Below are 15,292 nucleotides of genomic sequence, written 5' to 3'. Positions count from 1 at the left end.
GAGTTTTGCTCAAACTTAAAAAAAAACCTTCATGACCAATTTAAACGTTCTGTAATGTCACTTGAGGGCACATGGTCTGTACCTGGAAGTGAAGCTAATAATATGACAAAGTTGTACAACATGTATCTTATTTAAAATATTTAAAAAACGGAGAAAGGTAAAAGTACAGGGCCATTATTCCTTTAATGAGGGTGATATGAGGGACTCTGATTATACACACATGACCTACATCATACATACATCATCGTGATGAGAAATGGTGGTGCATCTGGAAGGGCTGCTATTTAAGGCCTGGGGGAGATACATTAGCCATCTGGAACAGCTGTGGGGAGCGACTGGCTCCAGCAGCCCTGGGTGACTTCTCTTCTGGCTGGCCTGCAGAGGAGGGGGGGGGTGGTGGTGTGTGTGTGTGTGTCAGGGAGGTGGGGGCGGTGGAGCACTCTGAGGGGCTTGCCGCTGAGTCTGCACCTCCACCTTGAGCCCCTCCACCTCCGGCAATCCGAGATGGAGTCATACCGGGAACCCGAGATATTTAGTGACACATTTCCTTCCTCCATTTCGCAAGCTCTTCTCAGAGCACGGAGCTGGATGCACACAGAGAGCGGGAATGTTGCCATGGACATTATGACCAAACGTTGCACTTGTTCTGGGGGGGGGGGGGGGGGGGACTGTTAAAAATCACCAGAAACCGTCTCTCTAGGAAAAGCTAGGACAAGTAATATTGCAGAATATATTTAAACTGTGTACTTTTTGACAGCTGTAGTTACAAGAAAAAAATGGACACAATTGTCAATTTGACTGCAAGAGATGTCTAGAGATCAAGGACACATAAACTTTGGCGTCATACTATCCTAGAGAAATCTTATGCTAATGCTGCAAGCACATATTGTCTCTTGAAAAACTGACAAACTTAAATTTTACTGTATTTTTAAAGTGTATATGTTTGCCAGGAGACAAAGAATTGAAGTACAGGATATCATTTGTTCAGATTAATCCATAGGTCATGTCAATTTAGGTTAATTCAGAATAATGTCATAATTTAGGGCTAGTGATGGTCCTCATTTGTCAGACCAAACGTACAGCATAAATGGGATTTTGTCCATAATTCATATGTTGATGCAAGAGTTCATTTTAGGTTTAACCTGATTTATAATGAGCAGTTACATAAATACATGTTGACCCTAGGACACTTGCCCATAGTGTGACAGGCAATAAAAGGCAAAAAAAAGTAACATTACGTTTGAAAAGTCAATAAAAGCATTAATAGGTTAACATACAAGCTGCAAAATGACACAATAAATCAAAGCGCACAGTCATTAGAATCAGAATGTATGGACTTTAATTGGCAACTATTATAAAAACACATGGTAAATCATTTAGAGCTCTCACATGGTTGGTATCACTTGACATTAGAGATCAGCAACTCTTGATACACTCACTTGACCACTCATAGAAAGCTACTGTTACTGTCAATTAGAACAGCGCCCTCTGCTGTTCACTAGTTAGAGGGGTGGCTTAGGGTTCCAATGGTGATTGACTGCAATGCAGCATACAGAAAAACTGTTAATCACATGAAGCACAATGTGCTTTTTCTTGAAAACATAAGCCTGACAATAAGCTTACACACGTTTTTCCATTTATTAATGCTTAAGGTGGATTCAACGTTTTAATTAATTTATTAATTAATTTTAATTCACATAAAAATTATCAGTGATTGAAAATAACTTGTATGCTCTCTAACAGTTAAAATGTCTTCCTGGCATTTATTCATTTTGCCCTTTATTATTGTGGTTCACTGAACTTTTTCCTTATTTTTAAACAATTCTTTATTTTCATTGTGATTTTATTTGCCGAGTCATAGTTGCCAAATAATAAACAGGGTTCCTGTTAGCCTCTCTCAGCAACACAAGTCAGGAGTCCTTTCTTTTCCTCCATTCTTTCTAAAAGCCCAAGCCTGTAACTATTATGCCATTTTATCTTAGCATGTGTTAAAGATGCATGTGTCCTGTCTGAAAAGCCTTTTGGCTTCCAGAGGCCATCTGTGCTGGGGCTAACGCAAGACAACCTTCGGGCATGGAAGTGTTTCAGGAATTCAGTCCCTACTGATCACCAGAGCCACATCCACCCATGGCAGGTTGGGGGGGGGGGGGGTATACCAGCAGGGCGCATGCAGGAGAAAGAGCACATGCTGAGGGACTGCACAGCCCTAGAGCGATAAATGACGAGTGGTGGGTATCAAGGCTCTTAAACAACTGCAAACTGCATCTGCCAAAATTTCAACATAAAAGTCCCTCCCCACTACTTTAATGTCACAAACGATGAGCCATTCTGCAAGATCTTTGAGAGTCTGTTATTGGTCTCTGTCAGCGTTTGGATGTCAACGTGAGGGTGGAGGACACTCTGAAGATCTGTGGCAGCATGTTGCTCAGCTGGTAAAACATTTCCTCTGAGATACTCTGTCAATAAAACACAATTAGAGAAGATTGTCACTGACTGCTTACTCTGCATGTTTATGTATATGCCTGTGGTCACATCAGTCACCTCCACAGGCATATATAAGCATAAGGAAATATAAATTACACATTACATTAAATGATGAATTCAATAAAAAAGCTTAAATGGCTGTAAGTAAATAAACTCAGAAATAAAATACTACAAGGCAATTTGCCCAATGCTATTAGGGAGGTAATATTCATTAGCTGTAATATGAATTAACTGCAATCCAAACTGTTCCTTGAAAAGAACACTTCATCCAAAAAATGCTAATGTGGAAACGAATGAAAACCCACAGGAAAGCATTTAGCATCATCTAATTTGCATAGTTTTCATTTGCATAATGGTCACAGGCCACAACCAGCTTTCTTTTAGTATTAACAACAGCTGCATTTCAGACCAAAGTAATGCTTTGAATTCATTACGTTAATGTGTTATGCATGGAAAGCTTTTCCTGATCATTAAGTCAAGAAAGGCTAAAGCTCTGTGGATTTAATAGGACACTACATAAATGGCTTAGGCAATGCAAGACTAAAACATTAGCCACTACTCACTCACATTCTCTCTATCTCTCTCTCTCTCTCTCTCTCTCTCTCTCTCTCTCTCTCTCTCTCACTCGCTCACACACGCGCACAGACACACACACACACGCACACACACACACACAGCTACATGATTGGTTAACATGGAGGAAAAAAAAACAATGAAAGGATTTTACAGGAGCTAATTTTGAAAGGTGATGGAGTGTAAAGCTGGCAGTGGTGAATGTCAAAGAGGCGTTTGATGCTCCTTTTACCCCCTCAGCCTGTCAGCGAGAGGCCCCATGATCCCACAGGGTCCTACAGAGTGACTGATGGCAAGTGCGTCTCTTTAATATAGCAAAGCCTCCTCGGAGCAGAGGCCGGCGGACGAGAGGTCCGTTTCTGGTCAGGCGTAAAGGCTGTGCTGCAGAGACGCGGGGGTCTGTGCAGAGTATGTTTTCAGCTTTTTGCTGTGGGAAGGGGACTCACAGCAAGGGGGTGCTGCTTTTGTAAAAAAAACACAAAAAAATAAAAAATAAAAAAATAAAAACAAAAGGGCCCCCTGAGTCTGAATGACTAGCAGACAGTACCTGTGGGACGAGGAACTGGACCGTCCGCGAGATACCGCCATCCCAGGAAGCCATTTCCATCATGAAACCTGCCGATGGCCAAACATTAGTGTAACTTTAACGCTCTCTTTAATGATGGCACAGCAGAATGGATCCAGTTCAATTCACCAGGCAAATAATCACAGTATCACAACATTCACAACCATGTAACTGGTAGATCTGTTAAATTCACATTTACGTGTAGATGAGGTGTAGAGGAGAGGCAGAGGGCTGCCCTGTACGCTGACCCTCATTAACACCCCATGCCATCAGCATTTCCACTGCGGGCGGGATGCTTACTCACCTTTCACACATTTAAAGACCAGCTCAGCTCGCTTCAGACACCAGGGAATGGTCATCTCCTGGAGGTGGAGAAGAAGGGAACGCAGGTAGATAAGGAGGTAGAGAGGGAGAAAAAGAGAGGGGGGAGAGAGGGAAAGGAAAAGGGAGGAAGAGAGAAAAAAAAGAGTGAGAAGGGAGAAGCAAAAGAGTGAAAGAGAGAGAATTATATAGCCAAACTCCAAACTTGCAGTTTTTGCTGTTCTAAAGTGGGGCTCAGCTGAGCCAAGGCTGGTGGCACACGGTTCATCTCTTTAGATGAAAAACATTTTCTGAACACTGAGCATTCCTTAGTCTGTGGTCAGGCGGTCGTGATGGATGGCATTAGCTTCCTGCTAACTATACTGGAGACCAGAGTCAGTCTGGCCTGCACACAGCTGCTTCTAAATCACACGCCAATGCCGGCAATACAGGGCACTTAGAGATGACACTTGATTTTATGATGAAATTGAGCAGCATAAATGAAAAGATTTCAAAATATCTATAGATTTCTATTTTATTCACAAGACATACCGATAAATGATGGATTCAACAATTTATTTTTTATTTATTATTTTTAACTCCATCTAAAAAGGCAACCTCATTAAAATACTCAAGAACAGATCAGTAAGGTAATCTGACAGGCAATTTCTATGATTCAATGATTAGTTCTATGATTAGAAATTGGTAAAATTCTGCGATCTGGCAGATACGTCCAAGGAACTTGTGATGTAACATAACACCCTGAAAGGGGGGGGGGGGGGGGGGGGGGGGGGGACATGACATTTCACCAGACACATCAGGTTCATTAACTCAGGGTCTGTGGAGGACTGGACTCAGATGATCTTGGTTTGCTAATTACTGAAAGTTGGTCCTTTTTCTCTCTCTCTCTCTCTCTCTCTCTCTCTCTCTCTCTCTCTCTCTCTCTCTCTCTCTCTCTCTCTCTCTCTCTCTCTCTCTCTCTATCTTCAGAAGCCTTTCAAAGCTGTACAGTATCAGCAGGGATGGGAAACTGGTTTCTACCACACTAGTTGAAAAAAACAAATAGAGCACCAAGAGATGAAATGCATCACAGGTAAATGATCTGTGAACCATTCAAAGACCTGATTACCACGCCACGGTGAGCGTGCAAAGTACTGTGAAGTTAAACATGAATAATCTCCTACAAGACACTGCTACTGGCACATTAAAGGTTTATTTAACACAGAAGAATCTTTTTAAAATGAAAACACCACAATTATAAATAATGAAAGTCTAACCAATACTTTATCTATAAAATTCAGCAAGAAATATTGCAAATTTCCCTTACTCCTCAAGAGCTCGTGCTAAACCCTAAAACCACTCACTTTAAATCAGACTACAGACCACACAGCGACAGTCATCAGACTGTGCCATGCTGACTCTGTTGACTGTCTCTCCCTCTGACACGCACTGCTCTGAGCCAGATTCAGTCTAACAGCTTTCACAGGGAGCGTGGCTATGTCCCTGGGCAGCAGGGGGGTTGGGGGCGTGGTCCAAGGCAGTGAGGCGGGGCGGGGGCGTGGCCCAGGGCAACAACGCGAGGCGGGGGCGTGGCTCAGGGCAATGAGGCGGGGTGGGGCGTGGCCCGGGGCAAGGAGGGAGGGCGTGGCATGGTCAGGGCGGTTCTCACCTCGGCCATGTCGTGCACAAGCAGCAGCGGGACGGTGATGGTGGTGATGTCGTGCGTACAGCAAACTTTCAGGATGTTACGCAGGCCCATGATGGCCAGGTCTCGGGCCGTGAGGTTCCCCGAACGCACATTATCGTCCACGCACAGATGGAACACGACATGCACCTCTGACAGATTGGAATGGCGAGTGATGTAGAATTCACCTACAAAGCGGAGTCAAGCATCTCTGATTAGGGTGATATCAGGGGCTTTTAAGCCAGTCATACAAGACTTTCATAAGTGGGCGATACGCCCTTGGAGACGTTTAGTTTTACCAGGAAGAATGTTGGAAGGATTTCGCTCGATGTTCTTGTTTTTATCCTCATTTGCTCCAGATTTTGTCATCTCTATGGAACAAAGTCACAAAGTAAATGCAGTTTTATTTAGGATATGTGAAGCAAGTATAAATATTGGTATACAAAAGAAAATAAATTAGAAATTACATTATATCTAAAATCTGAGAGTCAAGGGCAGTTATGTTGTGAGTTGAGAGTCTACAATCTGACTAGAGTGAGCTGCAGTATCCACATGAATCACCTTACACACAGATTTAAAAATCAAATAAAGATTTATGAGATCCTTCATGCACCACTCAATTAACATATTAAATCACAATATTGCAGATAAACCAGGAAGCTGAAAAAACCTCAAGAAATTCTTCAGTGACTACCAGGGCATTCATTCCACATTCTGGCAAAATATTTAGACAGCCAGAAAAGAGCTGGATCCCATTTCATTGTTGCTGGCACCAGTATAAGGAAACGTAACACTCCCTGTGGAGCCCCTGAAGTTGGATATGCCATGGTGCATTGCAGGGATGCGAGTTTTGGATGGGGGGGATCCACCACCCACACACACACACACACACACACTCACACACACTCACACAGTTGCTGTGTCACTCACCCGGCTGTTCTTTTTGCTTGCTGCTGCGCTGAGCCCGGGCGTATAGCACCACCTGCTGGATGACTTCCAGCTGCTCAGACAGTCGGGGGAAATGGAAATCGGTGCACTCTTTTGAGACCGTGGCAAAATCTGAAACGACATGACCTTTAAGTAGCCAGTAAAGAAAAGACGCTCCTTCCTCTGCATTTCCTGTATACACATGCACAGGTCTACTGCGTTTTGCTATTCATTCATATCTAAATGCAAACGTCCTCTTCATAAACCGTTCCATCATGTTTTATGTACCACCTAAATTCTAAACACCCATTTCAAGCAATTATTAATATGATTTAAAGCCACTTCAGGTCTACTTGTAAAGCATCTCGACAGCGCAGAGTTGCCGACAGACACCGTGCTGTGTGCTAGGGGTGTACGTAGGGTTGCAGCGGTAACCGGTTTCACGGTATACCACGGTATTAAAATGCACGGTTATCATACCGTGTGCGTTTGCTTATTACCGGTAAAAAGCAAGCCAGCGGAGAAACTGACCCGCGCATGCGCAACTCCGCTCCGGTTCAGCTACTAAGCACACAGCAGTGAGAATGGCAGAAAGTGCATTAGACTTAACAAATTTTTTAACAAAAAAAAGCTTAACTAAAATCAGCGGCGAAAATGACGTAATCGCGGTGGCTCCGCCGGTGAGCGCGGGTCTCGCGCGCTGTCGATTCGCGAGGTCGTGCACGTCTCGAATTTTGTAACTTTGCGCGCGTCGCGCCTCAGCGCAATGAACAAAGTCATGTTTGCAGGGTTCATACACCTTTATAAGGTGGAATTAAAGCACTTGTACGTAACTTTAAAGGTCCGTTTCAATATTTCCCAGCACCTTAAACTTAATTAAGTTAAATATTTATACATATACTCAAAATAATTCGCTTTTTATTAAATTATTTAATGGTTGTTTATTTTCAAAACGCCCAGTCTTAACGTCTTCACGTTCTCTCGTGTTTCGTCCTGGAATTACAAGAGGCTCGTATTTGTTAACGTAATACAAAAGAACTGTGCCGAGTCGCGCGCTACGGTCACTAGTGAAAGTGTAAATCCATAGATTTTTAAGGTCCTTGCTTTCACTGGATGTGAAAGATGCCATTAATTTACATGCGTTCATTTTCAAAATTTTACGTGCCTGTTTTTCATATGTTAAAACCAGACTCGGTGTGAAAGCCTTAAAATAGAAATCTCTATTGTGAGGGTCATGTCAGAAATAAATCCTCTCTTTCTGCAGTATCTGGTTATATTCTAACTTGGCAGTACAACGGACGTTTACAACAGTTGTTGATCAGACACTGACCCAGGTTGAGTTTATCAGATATTAAATAATTTAAAATTAAATAATTGTACTGAAATCCATGATTTAGGTTTATCTAATTTTGCAGTATTTATTTAAACATGTGTACAGCTTATTTTTTTAAAGGAGACATTTTGTATACAATAGTTCCAGGTTTCTACAATAAATAGTTAATTGAACAAAAAAAACTTGTAATTTCTTTAAGGGTCAGTGTATCTTTTAATAATATACAAACTAACTGTGATACCGTGATAACCGTGATACCGCGGTATTTTCTGAGACGGTTATCATACCGTGAAAATCTCATACCGTTGCAACCCTAGGTGTACGTGGTAGGGAGTGCGTGCCTCTTTTGATGCCGCTGTAGGAGTTGACCCGGTTGTCCACGAGCAGGACAAGGCCACAGAGTGAGGAGGAGTACAGAGACAGGGCCGTCTGCAGGCGGCGGAGCTTGGCCCCCCCGCTGCCGTGGTGACGGTGCTTACAGAAGTCCAGCACGTTGGCACGCAGGAGCCGCAGGTTGTGCATGGTCTTCAGCTGAGCTCCTGAAGGGCCAGGACGAGGGGAAACACGCCGAGTTAGTACGCCGAAAGACGCGCAGGAGAAACGGGAGCCACGCTAGCTTTGACAAATTTAACAATGCCAACATTTCTGTGGAGTTTCTGTGGTTTTTAAGTTTTGTTCGTGAGAAATTACTTAAACATTATCTTTTCATTGTCATTGAAAACTTTGTGTATATATACCAATGTCTATAATCACAGCTAGATGGCTAGAATAATTCACATTAAATGAAAGTTTTCTTGCTTTCGTTATTATTAGCACAGATGTGACATTACTCATCAAACCATACTTTACTGATTTAAATAGCTTCTAAATTGTTTTCGTTCTAAAAGATTTTATATTCATTAAATGTAATTCAAAGCAGCACAAAAAAAGTGAGCATTGTTAGATTCTAAAATTGAAACACAATGATGATCAAACACAATTCTAAAATTGAAGATTCTACAATAGCACACAAACACAAGCACACACACACAAGCACACACACACAAGCGTCATAGTAAACTGGATCATGCCCGCTCTAGCATGAGCAAACATCAGGGACATTCCCAAGCATACTGCAAACCCACTAGAAGCCCACAGAAATTACTGCGACGGCATGTATAAAAACACTTGCTAGAGAGAAAGTATTTTTATACACACACACACACACACACACACACACACACACACACACACACACACACACACACACACACACACACACACACACACACAGTCTCTCTCTCTCTTTCTCAAACTGTAAAAAGGAGGTGCCCCAAGTTTCCATGGTGGCAGCATACCTAAGTGAATGGTGAAGCTCTCTTCCAGCTGTCGCTGCTCCTCGAAGAGCCCCGCCCCCAACTCCCCGGCCTCCGCCAACTGCCCCTGCTGCACCTTAATCTCCTCACTGCAACACAGAGCAGTGACCCTTAATCTCCTCACTGCAACACAGAGCAATGACCCTTAATCTCCTCACTGCAACACAGAGCAATGACCCATAATCTCCTCACTGCAACAGAGCAATGACCCTTAATCTCCTCACTGCAACAGAGCAATGACCCTTAATCTCCTCACTGCAACACAGAGCAATGACCCTTAATCTCCTCACTGCAACACAGAGCAATGACCCTTAATCTCCTCACTGCAACACAGAGCAATGACCCTTAATCTCCTCACTGCAACAGAGCAATGGCCCTTAATCTCCTCACTGCAACACAGAGCAGTGACCCTTAATCTCCTCACTGCAACACAGAGCAGTGACCCTTAATCTCCTCACTGCAACACAGAGCAATGACCCTTGATCACCTCACTGCAACACAGAGCAGTGACCCTTAATCTCCTCTCACTGCAACACAGAGCAATGGCCCTTAATCTCCTCACTGCAACACAGAGCAATGACCCTTAATCTCCTCACTGCAACACAGAGCAATGACCCTTAATCTCCTCACTGCAACACAGAGCAATGACCCTTAATCTCCTCACTGCAACACAGAGCAATGGCCCTTAATCTCCTCACTGCAATAAATTAGCAGTGCACCTTAATATCCTCATCACAACACATACCAAGACATTGCATCGTAATCCACAATGCCATCACACATAGGGCACTGCATCTTAGTACCACTAAGTGTGAACACACTATACCTTAATCTCCTACCTGCAATCCAGAATACAGCAATTGAATCTCTTCATGGCAATGCAATTCAAAGTGCGGTTTTTTAATCTCACTTGCACCTTGTACCTTTGTCCTTTAACACAGGCCACAGAACAGAACTGTACTAAATGCTGTACTAAAAGTAAGGCACCATTGGAATGGAGTTCCTGGGGATCCTCTGGATAAATTATTTTTCCATTAAATGTATGGCAAAATGAAAACAAAACTTTGCCAAGACTAAATACCATCATTCTATAATTCTGCATATAGGACACTTTTGTCGCACACTCTTCACTCGACTACAGGTTCAGATATAAACGCCACCACCTTCAAAATGAATGAAGTCCACCGTGCACTCGGGAAAATCAGAAACATTAGCATGTAGCGTTTTAGAAACCCTTGTGATAACCCAAGCTGCAGTGGTGAACCACAATCATTTCTAAACACTACAGCTCTTATTAATGCATTTCATCAATAGCCACCAGCATCACTTTCAACTGTCCATTCTACCATGTGGTGTAACAGTGGTCACATTTTTTTATTACTGTGGTTCCCTGGGGTCAGAGAAAGTTCTTTAAGTCTTAAATGCACTAATGCCTAGATCATTAAGCTCATACATTTGCCAGACTAAGAGGCAACAGGATAAGTGTTTATTTGCCAGTAGGGAGGAATTAGGCCCAGGAAGTCAAGATTAGTCCTTTATCACATTTACAAATAGGCTCTTAGCTTCCTGGAAAGCCGGTGAACGCAGGTGTAAACACTGCACCGACACAAGACGACACGGCCAACACCTACGTGATGGTGCTGTTGTTAGGGTTGTGGAGGTCCTGGTGCAGTTTGATCACCCACTCCTGGTACTCCTGTTTCTGAATACCTGTAACCTGCTTCAGCTCATTGCCCCACTTCTTTTCCAGGTCCTAAACACCAGGCCCAACAGTCAGTACCAGGAACACAGCCAGAGCAACATTACCAACACTGCTAATAATCACTGCACGCCACCAGGGGTCAGTGGGTTGTGTGTAAATACCTCTACAGCACATTTACGTGCAATTGAAATATATGAACAATCTAGTACTTTGACTACACTACATCTAATTATTCATTCGTATCATTTAACTTAATTTACATTTAGCAATGTGCAAATGCGTTTCCCTTTAATGTATTGTATATTGTTGTTGTGCCTTCAGCACAGAAAAGGAGAGAGGTGGGTAAAGGACAGCTTAGCAACACTAGAGCATGATGTGCACTGGCTATTGTATTATTAAAACCAGTATGACTCAGTGCAAGTGCCCACCAGGTCATATTACTGTAGGAAGAGTCCCATATACTGCACTGAGAGACAGGCAGGAGCCTTTTGCTGAGTCACGCCCTCGGCCGTGGTCTTACCTGCTGAGCGTCAAAATGCTGCGATGCGACTGTATTGACATCCTGGTCACTCATGGTCTTTCCCAGCTCCTGCATGACTTTATCCATTTCTGCTGCCTGCCTGTTGGTGGGTGGTCAGGTAAACATCAAAACCTCCTCATAAACCCTTTGCCATGTCAACTCCAACATCTGATAAAAGCGTGAAGCTCAAAGATAAACAAGACTGCACATGTTACAGTACTACAGTACTTATATTTGTGTTAGATTTTCACCATTTGGCAGACACCTTTATCCAGAGACTTATGTTTATTAGTATGACAGTATGTGTGCTCCTTGGGAATCAAACCCATAGCCTTGGTGTTATTAACATGTCATACCACAGAGTGAACAAGATGTAGCGGTTTAACCAGCAGCAGTTGCATGACTGGCCAGCATCCCACAGGCCACCAACCTCTCCTGAAGTTTCTTGAGCTCCACGTCCCTCTCGCCGATGAGCTCGGACACGCTGACGTAGTAGCTGTGCTCCAGGTTGAGCAGAGTGTCGGAGGCCGGGGAGTGGATGAGCTGGTGGTACACGTCTGCAAAGTCCTCGTCCCAGCTGGTCTCCTCAGGTCGGGCATGCTCCAGAGTGGTCTGAAGGTGGACAGGACAGAGAGTGGTTCAGAGGAGTTTCCAGTTTCCACAAACACACAGGGAGCTTTTACTTTCCCTTGCGCATTGAAGTTTCACAACATAACTGCCCTTGATGGCCTACAATAAGAAATAGGAAATTCCTTAACTGACAAGCATGACTAAAGATTCAAGTACACAATTCCTGTGGATCTGCAGCATCATGGGTGTATATTACTAATACACTAGCGCCACTTACCTGACACGTTTAAAACTGCTAAAGCTAATATGATTACGCTAACACAGATGGGCACTTGGCAGTGTTTTTGAGAAGGAGTATTCAGAAACCTGTTTTGAAGACACCCATGGGTACTGGGAGATTGGCGTTTGGGCCAACCACTAAGGTCAAATCCAGGTTTGCATACATGGTCCACGAAGGAGAGCATTTACAGGGTCAACCAGTTGAACATTACAAGGCTACATGAGCAGCTGTAAATAACAAAGTAAACAAGCTGCTGGAGATGACTCGTGTGTATTTGTATACGGCCGCAGTAAAATGTTAATGTGCTCCTGCAGGCCCGCAGAGCCCTGAACCGACAGCACTTTACAGGAAAGAGAGAGGAGGAGGAGGAGGCCTTCTTTTAATAAGCATGACAGAGCAAGTGGCAGCAGAATTTAAACTCTCGACACTTTGCAGTTCTTAAAAGTGGATATAGGATATTCTGTTTCAAAAGAATTTCTTGCATAGGCAACTTTGATTCAAAACGGACTGAAGCATCTCCTATACAATATATGTCAAAAAGCTCACATTACGCTTCGGAACCTCAGTTTGATAGCTTAAGTGTTGAGGTGCCACAGTTAAGTACTATAACTGACACAGAGGCATGACTATATTTATCGTGTTTTGCACATCAAGAACACAGTAATGTCTCTACTACTGGTTCGCCAAGCATTTAAATGGATATAGATACTGTAACGTCCTTTTTTTGGTCATTTATTTATTGTACACTTCCAACAGCCACATTTTGTGTACTCTTTGGACGGCATGACATTTCATTCTTTTACACTTATGCGCCAAAAATATGCCCAATTACATAAACACGTTTTACATTCATATAAGATCTAATTTCAAACTGTTTTAAAAATACACTTTCTCATGTATCATATTTTATTGCCACTCCTATGTTGTAATACATGTTACAACACAGTTCGTGTGAATACACTACCTCTCAGCTTTACACCAACAGCACATGTCTGACTTTCTCATGCCTCAAAGCCCAACAGGCCAGATTATCACATGAAGAAATAGACAATATGAGCAACCTTGGGAGAGCCAGTAGTAAAACAGTGGTTGGACCTTCCAGGGAGGAACCCTGCCTGCACTGGGTAACTAAGTAATGGCTGCCATACAGTGAACACTGTGAATGACAGGGTACTTTACTTAGCAACAGATCATCATCAGCTAATATACAACTAGAATTAACAAGAGCAACACCAGGACCAATGGCTATGTCTTTTCCTGTCTGCTCAAACTTTGATTATTCCTACTTGTCTCTAACATAACAAAGGAAAAAAAAGACCATCATATCAGTACTGTAGATAGGTATGTAATGGTTTAATATGTCTGCATATGTTCACTGAACAGTTCATAGAATAATAGAATTAAAACTGTACAACCTTATGGGGTTTGTGTTCATGGGGGCAGCACTAATTTGTATAACTGTGGTTATATTTAAATAGAATCACTAAGAATGGTAATAGTTAAATCAGTGGAAGCTACACAAATATCAATTAGGCAACATTAGCCACAACACATTCCTGTAACTGAGCACATTTACAGGGATTAGAGCCCCTAGAAGTGCAGTGTCCTCACCTGAGTATATGCCTTGGCCCATAAGTTTGTCAGTCTGTTAATGTCAACTTCTCCACTAGTCAGTCTTTGTAGTGCTGCTTCTGCATCCCGGTCGTAATCTTCTAACGTTTCTCTCTCAATGAAAGACAGAAGTCTGTTCTTTAAGTCTGAAATAAAACCAGAATATAATGGTAACTTTGCAAAGAATGGAAAGAGTAAATGTTCAATATTATTAGCCTTGTTTTTTTTTTTATAATGAGGATAATGACATAAAAACTTAATTTCTACAGGAACTAATAATGTCAACACACTGGTCAAATGATTCTTACCATGTTCTACAAAACAAGGGATTTTGTGAAGCAGCATGAGTCTCCCATGGAGATCACTGACATTTTCTTTAACGGGGAACTGAAGGGGAACTTTAAGGACACAATGATTTCTTCCTGCCTTGAACTCGAACACAAATTCTTTCTCAGTTGTGTTCGTTTTACCTTTGACTTTCCTCATTTTCTCCTGTAATAAGCCAACAAAGAAAACAACGTATAGTGTTGCTCGCAGAAATGAACAGAGTAGACACCACAGAATTGTACTTTCTGCATTTTTGACAAGCACTCACACTCGTTGACAGCTAACGTGCATCACCTTTATAAGTAACTTAGCTATCGAGCTAAGATAGAGATAGCTAAGATAGCTAGCCTGTATGTATTAAAGAAAACCATAACAAATCACATAATTAAAACAAAATCATTACCGTTTGACGGTACATAAGACTGAAGTCATTAACGATTAGCGACATCCGCTTAAAATGACCACAGCTGGTTATAGCCAGTCAGCTAGCTACCCAGCTAGCTAAACAACATCTACTGCTTAACATTTAGGCTAACACGGCTAGCAAGCACATCCATATAACAAAGCAAGCGTATCACCGAGAAGATAAAAACTGCTGTAACAATGTAGTAGTTGCTGTTAACAATAATGCCGCTGTTCAGACATTTTAATTGCAAACTGAGTTGTGACTGACTCACCATTGATTCACTCGCTTCACATAACAGTTAGTCGCATATTTGTAATGGCAGTTTCGACACAAAAGTCATCCAGCTTTCTATTAAGTGAGAACTTATCAAACATTTGTCACAAATCTTTATTTTAACTGATTAGGTTGTATAGATTAATTAGACTACTCGCCCCGCTGTAAATTTTCAGATTAAATGCAGACTGAATTTAGCGAAAGTGTTATAATTCACAAAGATGCGAAAAAGGTTCACAGTTGATTAGTGAACTATATAGTTTTTTTCTAGTTTCCACGGAACAAGGTAAAGGATTTCCCAACTCATTTAATTATTAAAACGGAGAAGACCCCTGTAAAAACGCATGATGTGTCGGACGCAGGTAGTGCGTCTCATTTCTTC

At 42.3% G+C, this 15,292-nt stretch overlaps 1 protein-coding gene across 2 annotated transcripts; it reads right to left on the bottom strand.

The window, feature by feature from the left end:
• Nucleotides 1-1,315: 1,315 nt before the first annotated feature.
• On the bottom strand, nucleotides 1,316-15,006 carry ferry3 (FERRY endosomal RAB5 effector complex subunit 3). Of its 2 annotated transcripts, none has more exons than XM_077022012.1 (14): nucleotides 14,635-14,888; nucleotides 14,213-14,396; nucleotides 13,905-14,050; nucleotides 11,874-12,055; nucleotides 11,444-11,543; nucleotides 10,853-10,974; nucleotides 9,204-9,310; nucleotides 8,208-8,405; nucleotides 6,537-6,665; nucleotides 5,906-5,977; nucleotides 5,592-5,794; nucleotides 3,927-3,984; nucleotides 3,605-3,672; nucleotides 1,316-2,456 (listed from the first exon to the last, which is right to left on the bottom strand). In XM_077022012.1, the coding sequence occupies exons 1-14, from the start codon at nucleotides 14,677-14,679 to the stop codon at nucleotides 2,364-2,366; spliced, it is 1,707 nt and encodes a 568-aa protein (XP_076878127.1). In that variant the 5' UTR covers nucleotides 14,680-14,888; the 3' UTR covers nucleotides 1,316-2,363. The 2 variants fall into 2 exon arrangements, with proteins under 2 accessions (XP_076878127.1, XP_076878128.1); XM_077022013.1 differs by lacking the exon at nucleotides 14,635-14,888 and adding an exon at nucleotides 14,909-15,006 and having other exon boundaries at nucleotides 1,317-2,456.
• Between the last annotated feature and the right edge of the window lie 286 nt (nucleotides 15,007-15,292).

The sequence above is a fragment of the Brachyhypopomus gauderio genome, chromosome 11 (genome assembly GCF_052324685.1).
Source record: "Brachyhypopomus gauderio isolate BG-103 chromosome 11, BGAUD_0.2, whole genome shotgun sequence".
Classification (NCBI taxonomy): Eukaryota; Metazoa; Chordata; class Actinopteri; order Gymnotiformes; family Hypopomidae; genus Brachyhypopomus; species Brachyhypopomus gauderio.
Note: the sequence above shows the minus strand (reverse complement) of the source record. Positions and strands in the feature narration are given on the sequence as shown.